The 23,362-nt window shown below is 51.6% G+C and overlaps 10 protein-coding genes across 10 annotated transcripts; 5 read left to right on the forward strand and 5 right to left on the reverse strand.

The window, feature by feature from the left end:
• Positions 1-315: 315 nt before the first annotated feature.
• On the reverse strand, positions 316-1,194 carry PMZ80_007383 (uncharacterized protein; the record flags this gene model as incomplete). The annotated part of the gene is made up of 1 exon (XM_064875791.1): positions 316-1,194. The coding sequence occupies one exon, from the start codon at positions 1,192-1,194 to the stop codon at positions 316-318; it is 879 nt and encodes a 292-aa protein (XP_064728055.1).
• A 303-nt stretch (positions 1,195-1,497) lies between these two features.
• Positions 1,498-3,902, forward strand: PMZ80_007384 (uncharacterized protein; the record flags this gene model as incomplete). Its single annotated transcript, XM_064875792.1, has 2 exons — positions 1,498-2,532; positions 2,589-3,902. 2 exons carry the CDS (start codon positions 1,498-1,500, stop codon positions 3,900-3,902), a joined length of 2,349 nt encoding a protein of 782 aa, XP_064728056.1.
• A 7-nt stretch (positions 3,903-3,909) lies between these two features.
• PMZ80_007385 (uncharacterized protein) lies at positions 3,910-4,508 on the reverse strand (the record flags this gene model as incomplete). Its single annotated transcript, XM_064875793.1, has 2 exons — positions 3,910-4,290; positions 4,494-4,508. 2 exons carry the CDS (start codon positions 4,506-4,508, stop codon positions 3,910-3,912), a joined length of 396 nt encoding a protein of 131 aa, XP_064728057.1.
• Positions 4,509-5,038: 530 nt separating this feature from the next.
• GAL83 (galactose metabolism- protein) lies at positions 5,039-6,681 on the forward strand (the record flags this gene model as incomplete). Its single annotated transcript, XM_064875794.1, has 3 exons — positions 5,039-5,805; positions 5,963-6,575; positions 6,625-6,681. 3 exons carry the CDS (start codon positions 5,039-5,041, stop codon positions 6,679-6,681), a joined length of 1,437 nt encoding a protein of 478 aa, XP_064728058.1.
• A 940-nt stretch (positions 6,682-7,621) lies between these two features.
• PMZ80_007387 (uncharacterized protein) lies at positions 7,622-10,606 on the forward strand (the record flags this gene model as incomplete). Its single annotated transcript, XM_064875795.1, has 4 exons — positions 7,622-9,078; positions 9,127-9,271; positions 9,899-9,969; positions 10,018-10,606. 4 exons carry the CDS (start codon positions 7,622-7,624, stop codon positions 10,604-10,606), a joined length of 2,262 nt encoding a protein of 753 aa, XP_064728059.1.
• A 1,116-nt stretch (positions 10,607-11,722) lies between these two features.
• Positions 11,723-12,108, reverse strand: PMZ80_007388 (uncharacterized protein; the record flags this gene model as incomplete). The annotated part of the gene is made up of 2 exons (XM_064875796.1): positions 11,723-11,847; positions 11,898-12,108. 2 exons carry the CDS (start codon positions 12,106-12,108, stop codon positions 11,723-11,725), a joined length of 336 nt encoding a protein of 111 aa, XP_064728060.1.
• Positions 12,109-13,612: 1,504 nt separating this feature from the next.
• PMZ80_007389 (uncharacterized protein) lies at positions 13,613-15,598 on the reverse strand (the record flags this gene model as incomplete). Its single annotated transcript, XM_064875797.1, has 1 exon — positions 13,613-15,598. One exon carries the CDS (start codon positions 15,596-15,598, stop codon positions 13,613-13,615), a length of 1,986 nt encoding a protein of 661 aa, XP_064728061.1.
• Positions 15,599-16,164: 566 nt separating this feature from the next.
• PMZ80_007390 (uncharacterized protein) lies at positions 16,165-18,192 on the forward strand (the record flags this gene model as incomplete). Its single annotated transcript, XM_064875798.1, has 1 exon — positions 16,165-18,192. One exon carries the CDS (start codon positions 16,165-16,167, stop codon positions 18,190-18,192), a length of 2,028 nt encoding a protein of 675 aa, XP_064728062.1.
• A 942-nt stretch (positions 18,193-19,134) lies between these two features.
• PMZ80_007391 (uncharacterized protein) lies at positions 19,135-21,539 on the forward strand (the record flags this gene model as incomplete). The annotated part of the gene is made up of 2 exons (XM_064875799.1): positions 19,135-21,120; positions 21,177-21,539. The coding sequence occupies 2 exons, from the start codon at positions 19,135-19,137 to the stop codon at positions 21,537-21,539; spliced, it is 2,349 nt and encodes a 782-aa protein (XP_064728063.1).
• Positions 21,540-22,625: 1,086 nt separating this feature from the next.
• Positions 22,626-23,108, reverse strand: PMZ80_007392 (uncharacterized protein; the record flags this gene model as incomplete). The annotated part of the gene is made up of 1 exon (XM_064875800.1): positions 22,626-23,108. The coding sequence occupies one exon, from the start codon at positions 23,106-23,108 to the stop codon at positions 22,626-22,628; it is 483 nt and encodes a 160-aa protein (XP_064728064.1).
• Positions 23,109-23,362: the final 254 nt, after the last annotated feature.

Here is a 23,362-nt window from a genome sequence, read left to right on the forward strand (position 1 = left end):
AATCAGCTAGCATGCGGAGAATCGCACGTGGAGCTTGGTCTGGGGTTGAATCACCCGAGTCTTCAAGAGATTGAGCGAGGTGGTGGACAAGCAAGATTGAGAAAAGCGTATTGACACTGCATCCATGACCGATCATGTGAAGTACAGTACAGGACGTTCAGGGCGAATTCGCAGCTGATCAAGGCAGTCGCAGAAATCCGCCAAGACGTCTGCTGGCCGCTTCCCTTGGCCTCATTTCGATCGTCGTCACAAACTTCTGTCGTTGCCACGGCTGCAAGAGGAGGACCTCAGGCTTGGTAGCAAAGAGTGATCTGGTCATGAATTGAAAATTCTGCTATACAAAAGTTCATGCCTCCCTATCCAAAGATCCATAGATGGCACAGACTGACCAGCATCCTCAGGTTGCAGAAACCAGACTCTTTCTAGACTCTCCTTGACCAATTTCTGTAACGCCTCACCTGCAAGCAAAGTTTGTGCTTGATACGGACCCATGACCGACGCTCTGACTCCAGCACTAATCACTGCTTTGGCATGGTTGAACAAGAAGACATATGCAGTCTCCTCTAGATTTAAACCAAGACTCGTGGCAGCCACGCCCCAAAGTGGTGCAAGATGTCCGTTCACAGGCAGTTTCTCGGTCGAAATTGCGGCCGCCCTGAGGTCTGCAGCAAAGGTGGCCAGCGCTGCCATGGCTTCTTGACCTTCCGAGAACTGTTTTCGTGCAGTCACCGCGAAAGCCTTCTCCCAGACGCCCAGTAGAGCTCGTCCTTGAGCAATTGAAGCTCTCCTTTGGACCGTGCAGGGCGTGGAAGCATCGAGATCATTGTCCAATTCCATCAAAGCCAATGGATCTCGAAAGGCCGCAAGCACATAGGGCACGTTCGTATATGCCATGGACTGAACCGTCAGCTTCAGAAACTGCTGAAAGAGTGCAAGTTTATTGCCCTCTTTGTTGTGTGCCAGGAACGACTCGAGACCACTTGAGTAGGCAAATGATCCAAGAGGTAGCGCTGAGTCGGAAAGTAGCAGCAGATTGTGCAGTGATGGCCCTACGGGCAGGGACGCCTTCTGTGCGGCATCTCTCGAACCGGCTTGTGAAGACTCGGCTCGTTTCAGAATTGCTTTAGTGACGTGGAGTTGCTGCTCGAGCTCAGCGACATGCGCCTTCAGGCGCTCGATGTCTTCAGCGTTCATGTAGCATGGCTGACTGGTTCAGCTTTGATAGTGGTGTGACACCAGGAGGACAGAGGAGTAAACAAATGATGAGCAAAAACCCAGATCGAACTTGGGTGGAGATTTGCAAGCTGCAACACGTAGATCCCTGGGGTTCACTCCGTAGTCAAGCTTTTCCAGCAGCATCGGTGTCATCGTGCATTGGACGAAGTATTCGAGTCATCTTCATCTGTCCTTTATACTTTTGCAAAGACCGGAGACTGTCTTGTCAAAGTTGAAAGCAGAGCAGCGGGTTTCCAAGCATGTCCCGGTAGCACTACTACGATGTCAGGAAAACGCATACTCGATGCGATCGCCCTCCTCCGAGCTACACGAAATGTAGCATACAATCATTTCGCGATCAGAGTGTCTCAGGCGGAGCTCTACAGCAGAACATCATCGATCACAAAGGGTCTGGCACAGAGATATCCTGTGACATCGAGCTTGATATCACAGCGATTCAGCCAGTCGGCATACAACCACAACACGGACGACAACATACCGCACGAAGACAAGCATGTAGGACCGCAGGTTCACGCCAAGCAGGAAGCAGGAATACAGCAAGACCATCACTATGAAAGGTCAGAGGACAACACAACAGGCATAGTAGCCGAGGAGCCGGGTATGGAAGTCGAACAAGCAAAAGCGAAACGACATCCTCTACCTGATGGTACGATCCCACCTTCAGGAAGTCCCATTGATCAAGAGAAAGGTGACCCAGAGTCCGAGAACCGACGACCACTCGCAGAACACTCTCGATCACCACTAGATCAGTCGACCCAAGATGCGATTGATCCTGCCTCATCAGGCAGATCAACCATTCCAAACCCGACAACCGATCCGCTGTCAGCCCAAGAGGCACGAGTAGCACAACGACAATCTGAAGACCCCATTCCTTCGAAAAGTGCTGAGCCACCATCTGAAGCACCAGAGTTTTCCGTCGACCAAGAGAAGGATATATATTACCAGGCTCCGGGTCAAGCAGAACCGGTCCTATCAGCTCTCCCACGAATGAGAGTGCCCAAGACGGAGAACGATGTACAGGGAGGCGACTCGCACATACCGAAAGACATCAACGCAGACGTCTACTACTCCGGAACCGAGCAAGGCGAACAAGCGGCTGAGCCTACAGAGGAACAGCTTAACCAGCTCTTTCATACTCCAAGAGCTGCTCGACTACTCGGCAAGAAGGATAAATACATGCCTGGTGGGAAGAAGACTTTCCACACGTCCGCTGCACATCGACAGAATGCCGAAGCCGAGAAGCAAGAGCTCCAGAAACTCGGCCAGGAAATGGTAAAGGACGTTGCATCCGCAGATGTAAGTACAAGAGACCTGCTTGCGCAACTCAAGCTGATCAACTGACAGGATGTCAGGTAGACTCAGACTCCAAGCCGTATCAGATGCGCGAATCACGAGTACCGTCATCACGGATAGGCCGACTCTTCGAATATGGCGGTCTGGCAGCATCCATGGCGTTCGGAGCGGCTTCTAGCGGCAATATGCTGAGCCCAGCGAATATGGAGAGACTTGTCGCGAAGCTGTCTAAGATGCGAGGTGCAGCTTTGAAGCTCGGACAGATGGTCAGCTTCCAAGACATCAAGATGCTTCCACCTGCCATCGTGGAAGTATTGCAGAGGGTTCAGGATAGTGCCGATTACATGCCTGCTTCTCAGCGAGACAAGGTTATACGCGACAATCTTGGCAGTAACTGGAGAGACATGTTCGAATCGTTCGAGGAGAAGCCAATGGCGGCAGCTTCGATCGGGCAGGTCCATGGTGCAGTCCTCAAATCTGGTCAAGCCGTAGCTGTTAAGGTACAGTATCCTGGTGTTGCAGATTCCATTTCATCTGATCTCAATAATCTCTCGTTACTGCTGCATGCCACGAAACTGCTCCCGAAAGGCCTCTATCTAGATAAGACCATCGCCAACGCACGAACAGAACTCGCCTGGGAATGCGACTACATCCGAGAAGCCGGAGCCGCAAGACGATTCAGGGAACTTCTAGCTGATGACACCGAGGTCTTTGCCGTGCCGAAGATCATCGACGAAGCTTCAGGCAAGCAGGTTCTGACTATGGAAAGAATGGAAGGTGTCGCAGCGACGAAGATCAGGTCCTTCAGCCAAGAGCAGCGAGACTGGATTGGATCTCAAATCCTGCGACTATGCCTACGAGAGATCATGGAATTCAAATTCATGCAGACCGACCCCAACTGGACGAATTTTCTCTACAACCGGAATACGAACAAGCTGGAACTTCTCGATTTTGGAGCATCAAGAGACTATCCTGAGAAATTTGTCAAGCTCTACAGTGGAGTGCTCCAGGCAGCTTCAAAGCAAGACAGGAAACAGTGTGAGAAGCTTTCGATTGAGCTTGGGTATCTGACTGGGTACGATTCCAAGGCCATGGTCAATGCTCACATCGACTCTGTCATGACATTGGCTGAACCGTTCATGGATTTTGCGGACGACATCTATGACTTCAAGGACCAAACCATTACCGATCGTGTCCGCAGCTTCATCCCGATCATGCTTCGAGAACGACTCGCGCCGCCTCCGGAAGAGACGTACAGTCTACATCGCAAGATGAGCGGCGCATTCCTGCTGTGTGCAAGACTAGGCAGTCGCGTACGCTGCAAAGAGCTATTCCACCAAGCACTGAAAAAGGGCAACCTTGAGTCAAAATAGGCAGTAGTCACGAATCCTCTTCGTCGCTATTTTCGATTATGGGCTGATCGAGCAGCGATGGTCTCGATTTGCGCCGATTCGGGCTGTTAATGTCTTCAACCGGATCTCCTGATATCTGCTTGAGAGCTTCTTTCAACAACGGGCTGTTAGCCAGCGCTTGGGCTCTTGCATCTATCTCGGCTTGCTCTTTCTCAGCCTGTTCTCTCTTGCGCTCCCGGGTCTTCCGATAGCTCTTAACATCGTGGCCTCTGGCTGGAACGTCTTTTGGTTTCGGTTCCGGCTCGCGGTCGAGTCTGAAGATCAGGACGACGATTCGAAAGATGCCATGCAGAAGAAGAGCAGAGACAGCACCGAGGAGGACTGCGCAGCCGACAAAGTACCAGACAGCCTGTTGCTGTCAGTGAAGAACAGAGAATTGATATGCCGCTCTACCTCGAACTTAGCTGCGATGTTGTATGGTATCAAGCAGAGTTGTACAAAACCTTGGGCAATGTAGATAAACGGCGATAGAAGGACGTGCAGGAGATAGAAGACCAGCAGCAGAACCTTGACAATTGGAAGGGAAATGTAATATAGAACTTTGCCTGCTACCTCATACCAGAGCATGGCTGTATGATAACTTCGATCGTCCATTCATCCATACTCTGCGGTGCCAAAGTGACACGTGGGAGCAGATTAATGTCAACAAAAAATAAAGCAAGAGCGCACCTGATGCGACTTCCCAAGTCGGACGTCACTGCAGCCTTAAAGAGGCAGCTTGCAGAGCTTAGAGCTAGCGCCCGCGGCTTCGAGTTTTAGCGCATGAATTATGATGACAATCAACCGAGCGTACGGAAATACTGGGCAACTCCAACTCAATGTGCACATGCTCAATCTGCTTGACAACCTTCACACAATAATCGCAAGTCCTTCCAAGACAGCACCACGACACCAAGACTTGCGAGACACGTACGCTCTAATCGTCAATCGTGCGCATACGATGAGGCAACCTCACAGTAGCAATCAATAACCGACGCCGCAAGCCACCCCACCCCACCTCGAGGCCGCACAGCAGACAGCAAATGCAGAGAAACCGTTTAGATATTTCCGATTTCGATCTGGACCTGCACGATTAGCGACAACTATCCACTCCAATCATGGGCCAAAATCAGTCTTCCGAGAAGGAGAAGAGCTCTTCTCGAGCTGGCACACCTCATGCAGACCGAAAGGTGAATCGAAGGATATCCATCCAGCAATTCTCGAGACCTCAACCAGCAGATGCCTCCGCCAGCACAGTCGCCGCACAAGGCACCACGACACACAACATCGACAGCCCAAATCTCGAGAAGATGCTGCAGTCAACGAGTCCGGATTTCGCATCCAAGTCCAATCGAGTAGAGCGATCCACTTCGGGGAGGAAGAGAGATGCTGAAGCTCGAACGGCAGAAAGACAACCAACACAACCTCTATCTATGCCTGGTCTGGCTCCAGCGAACAGTATCGATATACCCACAACCGCCAATACGAACGTTCTGCCAACCAGGAGCAGAGAAGAAGAGCTGCAGGACAATAGCAAGGACTATGACCAACCTTCTGCTGCAGTTTCTTTCAATCGTCCACCGCGGTTCCCACTTCCCATAGCAGAGGTTCCCGACTCTCCACACCTTAGTCCGGTCGTTAAGACCGAGCCGAATACCCCCGTTTTCGGTACAGAGGACTCTGTTCTGCCAGCAAGAAGAAATTCCATGCTTAGTGTAGCCACCCAAGACGAGGAAGATGTAGGAGAGGAGCTTCAGCCTTTCGGTGTGGGCTTCAGTGGTCAAACAGTGCCATACACAATCGAGTGGAATCATGGTGCGAATGAAAAAGTCTTCGTCACGGGAACTTTCGCTGCTTGGGATAAGAAATACCGGTTACGAAAGAGGTACGATCGCCATTTTCTTTGTTCGGTATCTCGGGTGGAAGTATACTCGCAGCCACCACACCTAGCCGTACAACCCCAGGTTGTCATGCCGAAAGCAGAATTTTCTACCTGCCAGCACACCCAGTCGAGGACGTATGAGCTAACCTTGGTTATGTAGTGACAGCGTTTCTGGTCGCTTCAAAACAATCATCAACCTCCCACCCGGCACTCACCATCTCAAGTTTTTCGTCGATGGCCATATGGTTACGAGTCCAGATTTACCAACCGCTGTCGACTTCAACAACATCCTCGTCAATTACGTCGAGATAAGTACAGACGACATCCCGAAGACAACCCGGCGCGAATCAGGCCAGATCCCTCAGAAGCAGCCTCCGTATCAAGCATCTCCTCGATTCGACGCACAGGAGCAACCAGAGCAGTACTCTGGCACAGTGACCCCTGGCGAGGAGCTTTCGAGTATTGACGCATTGCCCGAGGAGGAGATGCCAGAAGGTGATTTCCGACAAGTCACACCTCAGGCGTTGGTTGACATTGATTTGCCGGAGGATGATCCGAGGTATAAGCAGGCTGCTCAGGTTATTCAGGACAGTCCAGCTCCACCAAGTCTGCCGCTGTTCTTGAGCCGATCTATCTTGAACGGTAATCTGCCGGTCAAGGATGATAGTAGCGTCCTTGCCCTGCCGAACCATACTGTGCTCAACCACCTCATGACCAGCAATGTTAGGAATGGTGTGCTGGCCACGAGTGCGACGACTAGGTATAAGAAGAAGGTATGCTTATTGTTCTCGTTAATGACGTGCAACCGCTAACGAAGTGTAGTACGTGACGACCATTTCGTTCAAGCCGGTGCCGAAGCCTCAACCACAAGAGAGTTGAGCTAGGCTTTTTGGTTGGATCCATTCTATTTAGCGAAGGTGTTGGAGGAACATTGATGGAATGTCAATTCGAAGGGTGTCCGAAGTTACCGTTGCCTAGCGGCAAGGCGCTTCGTTGGATGTTGACCCGTAATTCAAGGCTTGTAGAGGTGGCAGCCCATCTCATGTCTGGTGACTTAGCAAGCATTTACAGCCTCAGCAGCATAGGGCTCATCGCATATGTCATATATATGACTGCACAAGCGATCTCTTTACAGGCGACTGATACAGAGGAAATATACTATACTGGCCATCGGCACTGCCAGTTGTAGAAGGTCAAAAATGTCGAAGCAGTGTAACACAACCGTAGAATACATGCAACACTATCGAGCTTCGCATGGCGTCCTCCACGAGAAGCCTCATCTATCCTTCGCCTGGAGAAGACTAACGCCCGGGTTCGTGCTCACAACACGCACGTGCGTATGTGCGTAAGATCATGCTTTCCCATTGATGAATTCCCCGCGCATCGAAATGGCCTTCCACCGAGTTTATCATGGCTATATTCTGCGCATAAACCTTTGATTCCGTAATCTCGTGCTTCTAACATTCGCTGAACAAGTCTCGCCGCACACTCACGGTCCCTGACAGCCCTACTCTCACCCAGAGCAGCAAACACTCCTTGACCGGGTAACTTCTTGTCTTTATACGGACGACTTGCTATAAGCACGGTCCGAACCTGATAGTGAATTACCCTTTTATGCTGTACGAGTACATACTGTATCGGACCTGCATCATCACCCTCGCAAAGCGCGAACCACCCCAGAACAGGCAAAGCTTACGCTCGAACACGAGATTAGGCGTGCCACCCGCCGAGCCGCACCATCCTTACTTACATAAGGCCATGTACCCCGGATTATACTACACCTCCCCGCCTTCCTTCTCAAATCACAAACAGAAAGAAAATGGACGAAGATGGAAAAAAATACATCGCACAGCACTTCTCACTGGGCAATGTCGCTGCGATACTAGGCATCTACTTCGCCATCTCCAACGCCCTCTCCTTCTACCGCGCCCCGCGCTATCCCACATCAATACCATGGGTCGGCCACGGTAAAGGCTGGCTCGCCGCATTACGCAACGTCTTCGGCGCACTAGCATCAAGTAAGCAGTGGATGCAGGATGGCTACGAAAGGTACAGTAAACACGGCCGCTCATTCGTGTTACCCGCAAGTATCGGGTCCGCCGCGGAGACGGTTATCCCTCGGAGCCAGATGAGCTGGATGCTCGATCAGCCTGATAGCGTCCTCTCTACTCAGGCCGCGCATTACGACCTGTTACATGGGGCGTACTCTTTCGTCGACCCTGTTATCCTGAGGGATCCATACCATGAACACGTCGTTCATAAGAACTTCGCGCGGAATCTAAATGGGGTGATTCCGGGGTTGAACGATGAGGTTGTCCGGGACGTCGATGCGTTGCTGGGATTTAGTGGAAGCTGGAAGAGCCTGAATGTGATGGGTGCGTTTATGGATCTGGTGCCGCGGATTACGAATCGGACGTTGGTGGGGAGTGTGCTCTGTCGGGAGGAGGGGTATATTGCTAATATGTTGGGATTCACGAACGATGTTATTAGGGGGATGTTTGTGTTTGCGTTGTTTCCGAGGATGATGCATCCGGTTGTGGGAAGGGTGGCGGGGCTGGCGGCCAAGTATCACTGGTGGAGGACGAGTCGGTATACGCTGCCTGTTATTCGGAGGCGGTTGGAGGATATCAGGCGGAGGGATAGTGGGGATGAGGAGTACAAGGGGTGGGTTGAGCCGAATGATTTTGTGAGTTGGTCGATTAGGACTGCGATGGCGGATGGACGGGCGGATGAGTTGGATGCGAAGAGGATCTCGATGCGGATTATGCCGATTAATTTTGCGAGTATACATACTACTGCTATGACGGGGCATGCAGCGTTGCTTGATATTTTCTCGGCGGATGAGAGCGTTGTGGATGGGTTGAGGGAGGAGGCTGAGCGCGTGTTCCGCGAGGAAGGGGGTAAGTGGACGAAGCAGGGTTTGGCAAGGATGTACAGGATGGATTCGGCTATTAGGGAGAGTCAGCGGTACAGTAGTTTCGCGCTGACGTTTGTGCATCGGAAAGTGCTTGCTAAGGAAGGAGTTACGAGTCCAGAGGATGTGCACTTTGCGTATGGGACCATCACGTCATGTCCTTGGATAGGTGTTTCGAGCGATGGGGATATCCATGAGCGGCCGGATGAGTACGATGCGTTTAGGTATTCGAGGGAGCGGGAGGCTTTTGAGGCGAAGTCATCGGAGGAGAGGGATCAGGATATCGGGTTGAAGTTGAGGCAGACTGGTCTTGTTACGACGAGTGATAGGCATTTTGCGTTTGGTCATGGGAGGCATGCTTGGTGAGTTTGCTCGAGGTCGAAAGTTGGGTGTGTGCTAACGTGCTGCAGTCCTGGCCGATTCTTCGTGTCGCATGAGCTGAAGATGATCTTCGCGCATTTGATTCTAAATTATGATGTTAAGCATTTGCAGGAGCGGCCGAAGGCATTTTGGGTAGGGAGGAATATGGTTCCGCCTGTTGCGGCTGCTGTTGAGGTAAGGAGAAGGAATGTTGCTTGAAAAGATCCCAATTCGTGGACATTTTCGAATTACCTATCTGATAGTGGCAAGAACGCTGCACAACTTACTACAACTTCTGCTAAAGCACACCTCGTCCGTTTACTCGGCCTCCTGAATTATGTCTTGTCTCTGTGATGAAACGTGAATGAAGATAAATGACAATAGGTCGACATCTACGGGGTTCAAGGGGCAAAGCGGGGACATCCGGCGTCGAACGGAGAACAGCACATGGTCACTAAGGGGGCCTCTAGGCCCTATAGCGCTAACTTCGCCCAACCTTCGAGTTGGGTCCAACAAGACATGCATTTTTGTAGCAGCAGCATACCTCGGTCGTACAACAGAACTTATGAAGCGTTGCAAATTAGCAGTTGCAACCGCCTCCAAACTTCCCTTTTTCAAGTTTTGATGCCTGTTGCGCTGGCGTCAGTGAATGCCTGGTGATGTGGTTGTGACATCAGGGCAACCGGTGTTGTTTTCCGGGAGGCGTGGCGACCACGAGACATAAACCTGTGACGGGAAGGAGATCTCTAAGACACATTCCAATCTCGTTGAACAAAGTTTCAAACCCTATCCTTGGCTATCAGTGCATCTTAACAATAACAGAAAGCAAAGATACACAACCCCATCATGTCAGGCCTCACATCCAAGAACATGCTCGACGCGGGCGCCTCCATGTAAGCAGTCTCATTGCTAACATCATGTTCCTCATTGACAACTCACAGGGGCACGAAGAACACAGATCTAACCGAAGGCATCCACGAGGACGTCAGCAGTGACCTCGCTCGCGAACATGGCGGCCGCACCGGCCACGAAATCGGCCTAGTCGCCAACCAAGGCGGCATGCTCGACAAGATGGGCGGGTCGACGCCCAAGGCCATGGGAGCCGACGCAAAGCACGGGATGGGTGGCAGTCTCAGTTCGGGAGCATCGAACACGACCAGCAGTCTCTTTTCGGGATCATCAAATACGACCAACACTGGCAGTTCAGACATCACCGAGGCTGCTCGCAAGGGCACCGATAATGCCAAGAGTGCTTCGGATAGTCTGATGAGTGGGGCTCGCGATATGTCTCAGAGTGCGTCGGACAGTTTGAAGAGTGGCGCGAACGAGACGAGTCATGCTGGAGGTAGTGTGCTGGATAGAGTCAAGGAGAGTGTAAGTGGTGTGTTTGGTGGTGCGAGCAATAAGAGTGGAAGTGCGATGGATGCTGGTGCGTCTAGTGCGATGAAGAGCACGGAGATGACGGATTCAGTTCATGAGGATGCAAAGGGGGGTATTGAGAGTGTGAAGGGTGCTACGGCTAGGCATTAATATATTGGCGCTAGTACGAGCGGGTGGGCAATGTGAAGCATGCCGTCTCTGAACATTCAACTACCTGCCATAACCGCAGATAACCACTGTGTCAGATTCTTGCTTTACAAGGTGTTTGCACAGGGAATTTGACAGCGTTAACCCGTGGCTAAGTGAGACACGGAACCAGTAGTAGGTACAGAGCCCATCGGTGTCTCAGCGCAACTGCACCCATCTCACGTTGGACTCGGCGACGACTCGCTGTCAAGCATTCACAACCCTTAACCCCATCTGTTTTCTCATTTTAACCCGCTAGCGACATGCGTGCAGCACGGTGGCCAAGCCGGCACCCTTCCGGTCCTCGCTTCCATGTTGCCTCTTTCGAGAAAGTCTAGCGTCAGGCTCTGCAGGAGAGTTGCAGTCAGCCAAACAACATCAGTTCCCACGTACGCGTTCCACCTAACGTGAACATGCGACTTCCGTAGAGTTTCGCCATATCACAAGCACATTACTGATCATCTGCTCAGTGGATTGGGCTTCGAGTCTGAATACACCTGCGGTCTTGCTATCTGCCTGGCCCCGATGAGATGACAAAATCTAGGAGCAAGGAATGGCGTGGGCCGACGGGATATGTATTACGACGACAGGCTGATGGAAATCATAGTACGAGAGTCAGTCGACACGGCACTACTACATCCTTCTTGATGCATTCGAAACAGCGGATCATGCCCAAGCCGGCGACCGAGAAAGTACGCTGTTGTCTAGAAGGGCCCATGAAAGCACGGCAACATCTCGTCGTTGGAAGCAACAAGAAAGCCAGTGACTCGGCGGCTAGAGATTACTCTAATAAATAAACAAGGCATTACATTGCAGCAATGATCAGGTGAGGACAACGACTGAAGACTTTGAGAATATAATATTGATTAAAAGCAATAGTCTGCAAGGACTCCCCATGCAACCGCGCAAACCGGTGTTTCGCGCCTGATGCAAGACCCGATTTACCCTTGTCGTTCGTCGTGAATCGTCCATCCATCCATGCATTCATCTCTGTTTCATGAATCATTGCATTCAATGCGAGCACCTGCACACCAAGAGAGATGGGATATATTCAACAAATAGCTAAACCCCAGGATGGGCCTATGCCGACGGCAACAACCCATTGACCAACTCCCCGAGCCCGTCAGTCAGACCGGACGACGCGGCGTCGGCATCGGCATCGGTTGGGCCAGCGGCGGAGCTACCAGAGGCGCAGTTCAGGAGGTCTATTGCGTATTAGTGACGACTTCTACAACCAGCTATGAGGCGTACTTACCACATGAGCTGGCGCTGGTGCTGCTGGTGCTGTTTCCGTCCTCTGCGGCGGCGGCGCCCGAAGTGCCGAGACCGATGGTGTTGTTTGAGGTTGAGGTGGATGTTGAGCCGGCGTTGTCTGTCTGGCGGGAGTTGAGGGCCGACCTTGTGCCTGTGGGGAGGGCGGCGGCTAGGGAGGCGGTGAGGATGAGGAGGAGGGCGGTGGGACGCATCTTGTCTGTGGGATGGAGTGATTGAGTGAGAGCGAGAGGAAGGACAAGAGTGCCCGCGCCGGGTGAGGATGTGGAACTTGAGTTGGGGTGAAGTGAATGAAGTGCGACCTGACTCTCGAGATGGAATGTGGCAGAGCTCAGCGTTATATGGACTGACGTGAGTGAGCTATCAAGTGCCGAATCAATACACAACTGATGTCCGCCGAGTTCCGAGCAGAGACCTCATCTCCGCTGTCGTGCATACTGTACTGCGTCGACTGGAAAGTGTACAGTGAGTTTAGGCTTATGCATGGCGATCCGTCGAAAGCCCGTGTGGGCAGCTGTTGCCGACGGTACTCACTGTCTCAAGAGCTCATCATGAAGGACATCGGGTCGTCCGGTGTAGTACAACACTCAACCTTTTTGAAAGGCGAAAATCGAAACCCTGGTCTATTAGAGCCGTGAAGCAATCAAGGTACGCTGGCAGCTTACAGCATCTTTCGACAGTCGTACAAAGACGAAGATTGAATAGCCCGCTCGACGTTACCAAGGTACCAGCAAAGCGCTCGTGATGACGCCAAGCCCGCCGGGCCGAGTTTTGCATGATCTGTAGATGTACGAGTCATGGTTCAGAACACAACCTTACAAAGTGAAGTCAAAGCTTGCAGAATACCTGCATCTGCTTTGCTCCGATGGAATCGGCCTTTTTCCTGACTACCGCGATTGGCGCGGGCTCCGGCCCTCAGCTGCAGCCTGTCGATCATCTGCGAGAGTGACAGCGTGGAGCATTCGTACGTAGATACCTGCGGGACCTGCTTCTGCTGGTTCTGCTAGGTAGATGCTTGCGGTTCTGTGAGACGTTTGCCTTTGGTGTAACAATATGATGACATGTTTAGGTAGGTACCATCACTCATATGCTGGAGACGTGTGCCTCAGCAGGTCGAAGAGAGAGACTGACCCTCGGTGTTGATTTTCGAGGAATAATATATCCGGTTGCGTTACGTTCCACATTCGTGAATCGAAGTTTTGCTGTATCTTGTATATTGCAGAGCTTCTGACGTTACCAGAGCCAGCTTCGAACGCGAAGCATACTAGAGTATTATGCTGATTGCGATGTCAAGTCCCGTTTCAAGTAGAGTATTCTGAGGTCAACATATCCGGCTCGCCATACCTGCCTCAAAATCTCTTGGCGCAATCGCCGGTTGGGCTTGTATGTAGCCTTAGGCATCATTGATCAACTGCCCAGCAGGGCCGCACATGGTGTGCATATCACGGCAGCGATATAAGGCTTTATGAGACGGAAACTTCAGCAGTATTGTACGCTCTGCCCTACTAGTCATCCAGCCACGACGCGGCAACACTCTGAAGATAAATCAGAAGGCTGGCCAACCCTTGTAAAGATAACCCGTTGGCAAGAAGTGATGAGTGGAATGCGATCAATTGCTGGCCACAAGATGCCTCTATGCTATGCTCTCTAATGGATACTCTAACAATCACTCGTTTGCGCCCACGTTAGCGCCTACATTCAGCCATCAAATGCCCCATGCTGCATCTCAACGCCATAGTCCGCTGCCATCCTCTGCATCTGTCGCTCAATGTCATCATCCATGCCTTTGCCCCTGCCAAAGAACTGCTTGATCTTAGCGTAGTAAAAATACAGATCCGTGGTCCACAGAACGGTCTTGAACAGCAGATGACTGCTGTAGAAACGTATTCTGTCTTTGAGACTGAGATTTGGGTCTTCGGTCAGCGCCTTGCTAGCCCAGCCGCCCGTGATCTTGATTCTGTTCACTGGACTGCCTAAATATTGGTTGTTGCCCTGGACAATCCTCAGGTTTCTGCCGATGAAGATGAGCTCTTGCGGCCACTTCTTCTCGTCGGCTAGGATCTCTTTGATGCCCTTTCGCATGGCCTGCTGCATCTCGTACTGACGTTTCTTCTTGTCTTTCTCCTGGGAGATGCGTCGCATCTTTTTGTTGATCGCCCCGTCGCCTCCTTCATACGGTTTCATCAGAGTTGCTGAGGCAAAGATTTCAGAGTTGTTAACGCCCCATTGTCCGACGACCTCTTTCATAGTGGCATTATCGAAGGTCATCATGGACTTCCAGAACAGTGAGTACTGGTGCCGGAATGTCTCTGACATATTGATGTATAGTCCATGGTCAATCAGTACGAGCTCGGAGCTACCATTCGGTCGTCTTCGGATGAAGATGTTACCAGGATGTGGATCGCAGTGAACATATCCCCAGAGAAACATCTGGGCAGAAAAGAGGTCGACCATTGTGGTCATCACTTCTTTCAGGTTCAAGCCAAGGCCACCTTTTCCGTCTTTGCCTTTCCAGTACGACCGGTCGGGTTTCAAATGGTCGTAGTAGTCTCTTGGGTTGTTGGGCCTAACCAAGTCTGCAGCTGGCAGGGGCTTGCCATTTGCACCTGGACTACCCTGCCGCCAGCCTCCATGCCAGGACTTGGTAATGCCATCTTTGTCCCACAGCCGCACACCTTCAATCCATTCCGCAGTCATTACGCGCTTGGACGACAGTTCGTGGTACACCTTTGGTATGTAAACCCGATCTCGTAACCGTGGTTCTCCCTTGACAAATTGAGCCATCCGCTCACCATTACTGGCCTCGTTCTGAAAGTCGCATTCCAGCATTAGTCTTTCTGTGATGTATGGTACTAGATTGTATATGGGTATATCGAACCAATATGTGTATATTTTTGCAACGACCTTGAAAGACCACAAATCCCATCCAACTTGTTGGGCGATCTCCCGTTTTTGTACCTTGATGGCCACCTCACGACCGTCCTGCAGTCTTGCCCAGTGTACTTGGGCTACACTCGCGCTTGCTCTCGCTTTCTTCTCCATTATGCCAGTGTTTGGGTTGCCATCGAAGGAGACACCAAAGACTTCTTCTGGCGTCTTGCCATCGAAATCTTCCATGATGACTTTCCGTACATCCTCCCAGTCGTTTTGTGGGGCGTCATCAAACATCCTTGCGAACATTGCCTGAAACTCGGGCGGAAGGATGGCACTTTGCATGGCAATGGCTTGTCCAATCTTCAGATAGAGCCCGCCATTCTCCCGCAGCAAGTGGAATAGCCGTCTTGCGCTTCGTTCGTGAACCTCGGTGACATCGTGTGCAAAAGGAGGATTTTCTCGAAAGTTGATCTTATAGTCGAGGGCTACGTAGAGACCATTTCCGAATGTCCGAGCTGTACGAGTTAACGCAGAGGCGTAGAATTGTCTATCGATTGCCCAGACCACCCCAGAGAATGCCCCAAGGTATATCAATCTTCGTAGCCATTTCCTCGACCTCTTGTACTGCCTTGCTGGCTGAGCTCTTCCCAGTGATGCCGGATCAGGAGGCGCGAAGGCGCGAGTATGTCTCGATGTCGAGAACGGCCGCTGTCGTAGAAACAATGATGGCGCCTGTAATGAGGGCGTTTGCAAAGACTTTTTGAGGCAGCGAGTGCACATAGTGCGACTCATGAAGCCTGGTGAAGCCATCGGTGGCATGTGCAGGCACTCCTGAAAGGTTAGCAATCCATTCTGGCAGAAGAACTCGTACTTGTAAACATTTCTGAGAATGATGACGATCTCATATGCGCCTGGAGTAGATCACTGACATCGGGGCTAAAGCATCGGTGGGCATCCCGAAGGAGCCACAATCGGTACAATCAATCGCCGAGCTTCATTCTCTCGCTGACGCCCGTGGATATTCCGATTTTACTTCCTCCTTTCCTCAACAGCTGTCATTCATCAAGGAGTCGACAATTGCACTCATATTCAGCTTCAACATGTCACGCTATGGAAGAGCACTGCCTTGCGAGAGTATCCATTCCTCGCCAATCAAGGCACCTGCCGGGCCCATCACGATGCACCTCGTTCTCCGCGAGCTCTAGCGGATAGTTGCCTGGTGCCTAAGCTCGATAGGTGAGTCAAGCAAGCAGCCTTTACTCACAAATGTGTCGTGGCAGGTCCTTTTGTGTCTTTTCCAGCTTATATAGAGATGTTGGGTATTCTCCAGCAATCGTTTGACTCTAGTAAGAGACAGTTTTATATCCGTTTTCACCATGGCCTGCAACTTCCTGACACGCTTGTTTCGCCGGCGGAGGCAGGTGCCTTCTGCCTTCTCCGCTCCTGCCTTAACCGCATCAAACGATAAGCATCAGGTACCATTACTTGAGGACCTGGCGACCCAAGAAGATGTCGATTTTTTCTACCTTGGTTGTTTGTCACAACAAGGTTCATATACCCTAATAGTACCTGAACTTCCTTGTCAGATCGAAAATTCCGATATCTTTTTACAATTCAGAAGCCTTCCTGGCTGTGTCTCTGCCACATACGCCAAGGCCGAAGAAACTGCTGATAGGGTGGATTTGATCCTCGATTTTGCTACTGCTGCCGAAGCTGCCATGGCACTTGCTTCACAACCACCCATAAACCTAGGCGATGGTGTCCGACGGAATATCAGATATGCGGAAGAACACGATGAGCTGGGATGGAGGGCAAGCAAACGAATGAAAGTTGTTGAACCTTCAGTACCCTTGCCAAAATGCAATATATGCTCGGAAGAAATAAACGGTGCTCATTCCAAACCGTGCTTCTATTGCAAGTCGACGTGGTGCTACGAATGCCTACAGAACCAATTCACAGCCTCTCTGGATGACCAAGAACAATTCCCAGCCAAGTGTTGTGGGAAGGTCCTGCACTTTGATGTTGCTCGAAGCGTGGTTCCGGAGCTTGATTACATGAAGTACAAAACACGATTCGAACAACATCACACTACCAAGCCGATATATTGCGCCAACCCCAGATGTTCTACCTTTCTACCAACCCGAGTATCGAAGCCTGATAACAGAGGCCAAGTGTTGTGTCCCGACTGCAATAACACTACTTGCATCCCATGCAAGGCCGTCGTGGACCCCACGGAATCGCAAGCCCACAAGTGTGTTGCCGCAGATGAGACCACAGCACTGCTCAAACAGTTTGATTACAAGAGATGCCCTCGATGCGATATAGGTGTGGCAAAGATGTATGGCTGCTCACATGTCCGATGCCAATGCGGTGCCCATTGGTGCTGGGATTGTCAGCGGCCAATACAGGTATGCTGGTCAAAGCCATGTGAAAGAGCTCGAGAAGATGGCGATGAGACAGATGAATACAATGTCCCGGAAGAAGAAAGCGAGAGCGAGGACGACTCTGAGCAAACCACTCCTGACAGCGACGCGAACCCTTCTGCACCAGATGCAGCCACGACAGCAGTGATCCGGGACATCGTACCTCAGCAACCGAATGTTGAGGTCGCAACAGAGGTTCCGGAGCCACAACAGGCAGAAACAGTACCGCCAAGCGTGCATATTGTAGAAGCAGCGGTGGATCAAATAGCAGATCGGCCTGATCAGGTTGCGCTTCCTGCGGTAGTAACACCGACCGAAGTACAGGGCGCAGTGGTGTTTCACACTATCGTCCAAATGGGAACGATACCTATTGGCGAGCCTGCACCCGCGCCTGCTTCGACGAGCGCTGATACCCAGGAGCCTGTCCTTAATCTGGATGCCGATGATGCCGATGATTGGGAGGCTGGAGACTTCGATTTTGGTGACGAGCCCAACGACGAAACCTGGGACACATGGGGCTGTTACCACCATTTTCATCCTGTTTTCAGCAATGCGATATGGCAAGGTCAGAAAGAGTGGCTGCCTGACACTCTTCCAGTTGCCACTACGACACCCAATCTTGCTAAGCAGGTCGACTGTTTGAAATGCTACAAGACGATAATACTTACAGAGCCTGTGCAAGAGGACTCGAGCAAGCAAAAAGACAAGGACAAGGACACGGAGCGGCCTGACTCTGCTTGCGACGTCAGCGACGCCGCAACACTACGAATGGAACCAGCATCTGCATCTGCGATAGAGAGTGCGACACCCGCAGAACAGCCGGGCAAGAAGGATAAGAAGAAGCGTAAGAATAAGAAACAGGGCGATATCCCGAGTCTCTTCAACTGCGCTAGGTGCGGAGTTTTCTATTGCGTCGAATGTAAGAAGGTGGCGGCGAAGGAGATCAATCTGTTGTTACAAAAGAGGGAGGTACGGGGTTGAGCTGCGGCTGCTAGCCATAACCTCAAGCAGCCAGAATGAATATGTTCTGCTCTTCAATGTCATAATCCTTAGAATCTTGGTCAATCGTCGACAGCTGGCTGGCATCTGTGTGGTGTCCCATCGTCATCCTTCTGATCGGTTAGTACATCTCTTCGTCACAACACAAAGTCCTGCTCAATGATACCTGGGTGCCTTTCGTATTTGCATGGCGATGTTCAAGTCACGAATTTGATCCACTGCCCATAAGTGCTAGAGACCGAACGAAGCTATCAACATTTTCGTCGTCTCGATGATCCTGAGCATGAGTTGAGCTTATGCTTCTTATCGTTGAAGTAGCAAGGCAGCTGCGATGCTCGGAAAATCAATCTCGGTGTCGCTCATACCTACAATGAGCACAACTGGCGTTTACCAGCTGGAAAGCTGTTTCCCTCTCATTGTATTTTCTGCATTATTACTTATCCTGGATCCCTGTAACCATGGAGTTACCTAGACGAGCCAGTGGGGCAGCGGCAAGTCGCTCGCAAGTCCAAGCAGTTCGCCCACCGGTTAGCCTTGCTTAGTTGTCCTCGATCCCCAGATTTCTGCAGCTTGCCGGCGCGATGTTTGGTGGTTGCGCGAGTGCTCGTATTATTTGCAAACATGAGCTGAATATCTTTCCTTGCGGCCTCGCATCGTGCATACTCGGCTACTACTGCTACACGAGGTCCTTCTGGTGTGGTGAAGCCACCTCACATACAATCGTGGCAAAAGTGCTACACATATGACCACGGCCTTAATGCGCCGCCTGAGCAATTCGAAAGACGATGCCATTTTAAGAAGCACAAATAGTACAAGCGAATCTCATTATTCAGCTCATCGCATAGCCCTACATATGACGAAGTGAAGCTCTTGCTTGCCCGTAACAGCCCTTCACGCGTCACTTATCTTCCTGCCCTTTTCAGCATGTTCTCCTCATTTCTCAACCCACAGCCTCAGCGACGATCGAGGTCTAGATCGCCAGGGCTACGGCAATCGCGCGAAACAAATGATTATCATTCCACGACCGACGACGAGCGCGGTCAATATCGCAGAAGCAGCAAATACGATACAGATTCAGATGCCGATCTGCCACCTGAGACACCACGCTATGAGGAGAGGACCCCAGTCGACTACGAGCCACGAACGAGCAAGGACGACCGTAGAAGGTCTAGGAGACCAGACGAGGTTGAGGATGATAAAAGATACAGCAAGCAGCCGAGCAGGAGATACGCAGATCAAGCCCTAGAAGACGCGTTAGCCGCCAAAAAGACTAAGAGCAGACGTGAAAGAGACCCAGGCTACGCAGAAACACCAAGGTCACCACGTCCAAATAGTGCTGTATACACCAATGGTGACTCCCAGTCATACGCTGCCTTTCCCGGCAACGGCAATATCCCAGGTGGTTTTCCTGATCAAGCTTCCAGTCCCCAGCCTAGCGCTTACCCACGACCAAAGTCAGGACAGTACGAAGACCTGGGCAAGTTCCAGTACGCTAAGCCAGACCAAAATACCATACAGTACAAGTACAACAACGACAGTCGGCAGCCGTCATTCTCGAAAGCCTACGAGGCGGTAGCAGCACAGCCCGCCAAGCCGAGCAAGCCATCAGCCTCAGCACAGCAGAAACACTATGTAGATGATAGGTATGCCCGGAGAGAACCAACGCGGCCAAAAGCCGATCGAGAGGACAGTGATGACTGGGCAAGAGCCAGGCAGCGCGAGGTCGCCGACCAGCCCAGACGCGAAAGCTACCATCGAGAACGATCGCCAAACCCAGCAGGTCCGACCGCCGAGCAACTGAGAAAGAGTCTTGGTAGACTATCGACAGGCAGTGCGGCAGGCGCAACCCTGGGCGCTGGGATGACACCACAAGCGACTGGCGCGCGACCACCAGGCTCACCACTTCTCGAAGCATACAAAGGCACATACCAGACCATCTCGCCACTCCCTTCACCATTAGCCCTGCAGGCCCGCAAGAAGGACGACGATCTCTCAGACCTCGACCTATCCTCCGACTCGGATGCCTCAGACGACGAACTCACGCGGAAAATCAAAGCGCTCGAAAAGCAAAAACGGCGCCTCAAACACCTCGACACCCAAGACACAATCTCCCCACGCACCTCAGCCTCAAAGCTCGACGCTCCCACCAGGAAATCCCGCGTCGGCTCAATAATGTCCAACTCGTCCTCTCGCTCCGGCGCAAGCGGCAAGAAAAAAGGCGTTTCATTCTACGACCCCGAAGCCGATGCCGAAAAGATCGCAGATGCACTGAAAGGAACCCATCGAAGTCCAGATATCAAGCCACTGCTCAAGATCCTCCCCTGGCTAACGACAGATGAGATAATCCATCTGAAGTCCGCGTACAAGAACCACGCCAAGATCAACGGGCAGGGAATTAATCTATCAAAACACATCAAAGCCCGCATCCCCGGAAACCTAGGCAAGATCCTCTACGCCACGAGTCTCGGCCAATATGAGAGCGACGCATACTGGGCGAACTGCTTCTACCAATCCGGTGCATCACGCCGAGAACTCCTCATTGAATCTCTGATCGGTCGGTCGAACCAACAAATTCGTGAAATCAAAGACGTCTTCAAGGATAAACGGTACGACGACGACCTCGAGAAATGCATGAAAGCTGAGCTCAAGGCTGATAAGTTCCGCATGGCGATTCTGCTTGCGCTTGAGGAACGACGGATGCCGGAGGGATTGGGTATTGATATGCGTCTCGTGCACGAAGACGGTATGGACCTCTACCAGGCACTTAATAGTCCTGGTGGTGAAAGCGCGATGATCAGGGTTATTCTGATGCGTAGCGATGACCATCTGAGGGAGGTACTGCGGTACTACGAGAAGAGTTATCGGAGGAATTTTGCGCGGGATATGATTAGCAAGTCGCAGAATCTGGTGGTAAGTTTCCCTTCGTACTGTCTGCTTATGCAAGAAGAAGTACTGATAAACTTCAGGGTGAATGCCTAGCTCATATCCTCAACGGCGCCCTCAATAGACCCATGCGCGACGCAATCCTCCTACACCAAGCAATCGATGAATTCGCGCCACCCCCACAGTCTGCGTACCATGGTGGTCGAAGTCCAAGTCCCATGCCGCAGAAACCGACGGCTGGTCGGGCAGAGCTGCTGATTAGCAGGGTGATAAGGCTGCATTGGGAGCCGAAGCATCTTGAGCGTGTAAAAAGCGAGTATGAGGAACGGTATAGAGAGTCTGTAATCAGGGCTATGGCGCGTGATGTACAGGGTGGCATGAAGACCGAGGAGGGGAAGGCGTGGGCTGCATTCGCGATGGATCTGATACGGAGTAGTGAGGCGTAGTGTCGATGTTGTTCACGAAGTGAGAACGAAATCGGTGAGATGCGCATCAGTGAAGCATTTGAGGGGATTCAGAAGCTCATGACTTATCACTCGCACATATTCCGTGGGAGCAGGGCGCGGGTGGCCCGGCAGCGTCACAGTGCCATCGCACCCGCGAACGTCTCGGTCGAGTGAGATCTCGATGTTGGGTATGATGAGGGGCGAAGGGAAGAAATTCGGGGGGACCACGCAGGTTATCTTGATGATATAGAGTGTGCATCCTTCGGGAGATGCGCGCAGCGACTTCGCGAAGATCTGAATATGCAGCCAAGGCAGCATAGGTGTTCCCAGCTGCTTCGGCGGCATAGGTACTGTTACAAGCCCATGACCTGTTTGGTAACCGTGGGGTAAGCGTAGCTGAAGTCGGCATCGATACGTTCTAGGCAGATGCAAAGACTTATGTGGATGAGTTCAAGAAAGTCATGAGTGCGTTGGAGGCACTACCACACCAACCTAAAGTGCAAGAGATCTTCCATCCAGGCTTACGTTCGCCCAGCTTGTGCTACCCCCATCCGACTCTATCATTTCAAGCCCACATGCATGTCAGAATTGACTGGTACACAGTGCCACCGTGGTCCAGGTCGTGCATTCGGGCACGACTTCCCAGGCATTCGAAGAGCGGTGCACTCCAAGATCAGGCTTGGCTCCTGCTGCTGCTATTGCAGTCTCGACCCAAGGGTAAACCAACGTGGAGTGAGAGAAGAATACGTAAGGGTGAAGCAACGGCTCAGTCATTCGCAACAGGATTAGGAAATGAACATGAGATGAACGAGGGCTTTGTTGAGCAAGCTCAATCTCCTGTCAGAGTACGCCCAACCGTGGTCTGCTTCTGGCATGTCGGACTTCTCAGGAAGCTGAGGGACCAAGAAATCCGAGCGATCAAGAGATCCATCTGGAGATAATGCTGTCTTCTTCGTCTGTGAGGCTGCAATTCTAACGATATCTTGGTTCCCAGCACACGTCGAAGATGCTTCTGGGTTTCCAACAGTAGCCGTGTTCATACATTACTTGCTCCTGACAACTTTTCACCTGTCATCGTCTGCTTTTCTACCATGCCGTCGTAACCTCTGGCTTCTCGTTCTCCTTGTTGCTGTTGACGCCTTGCTGTTTGTTGATAGGTGGCTCCTGTGCAGTGTCGAAACCCTGGTGCTCCTTGCGCTCATCCTCAACTTCGTCCAAACCCATTTGTTTCATCTTTCTTAGGAGCGCATGATGTTCTGCTTGTGACTCAGCTTTACTTTCCCAGTGTCTGCTACACCTCTTCTTCGTTATGACTCCTTCGTACTCGTCACGCTCCCAGCCTTCAAGTTCGTCCAGACCGGACATGCCCGTAGTCGCCAGGAATGGCGCTTGGTAGACCAGTGATTCGAGCTTCTCAATCGCGCCGATGACGGCTTTGCAGGCGTCGCATCGCTTGTTGAATTTAAGAGGTGTGGTCTTGTCGCAATGCGATTTCGATTCGAAGTCGGCTTCTGCGCATCGATCGAAGAATGTGGTAGCGCAGCAAGGGCAGGTGAAGGTTTTGCACATTGCAGGATGCGAGAAGGCTATGACGTTTTGCTGATGGCCAAGAGTATGGCGAACTTGAACAATCTTCACAGCTAGCGCACAGTTAGCTGACTTGTGACAGCGGGTTGAATAGGTGTTCTGGATCACCTTTGACTGGTGCGATGTGGACTCAATTCGGCGCTGTCGGGGTGTTCCTCGGTGCTCTGATACTGAAGATGGAAGTCACCGTATCTGAAGAACATTTGGAAATGCCAGAGCCCTGCCGGAGATTTTGA

Source organism: Knufia obscura, assembly GCF_036327395.1.
Source record: "Knufia obscura strain CCFEE 5817 isolate CBS 148926 chromosome Unknown scaffold_9, whole genome shotgun sequence".
In the NCBI taxonomy this organism is placed as follows: domain Eukaryota; kingdom Fungi; phylum Ascomycota; class Eurotiomycetes; order Chaetothyriales; family Trichomeriaceae; genus Knufia; species Knufia obscura.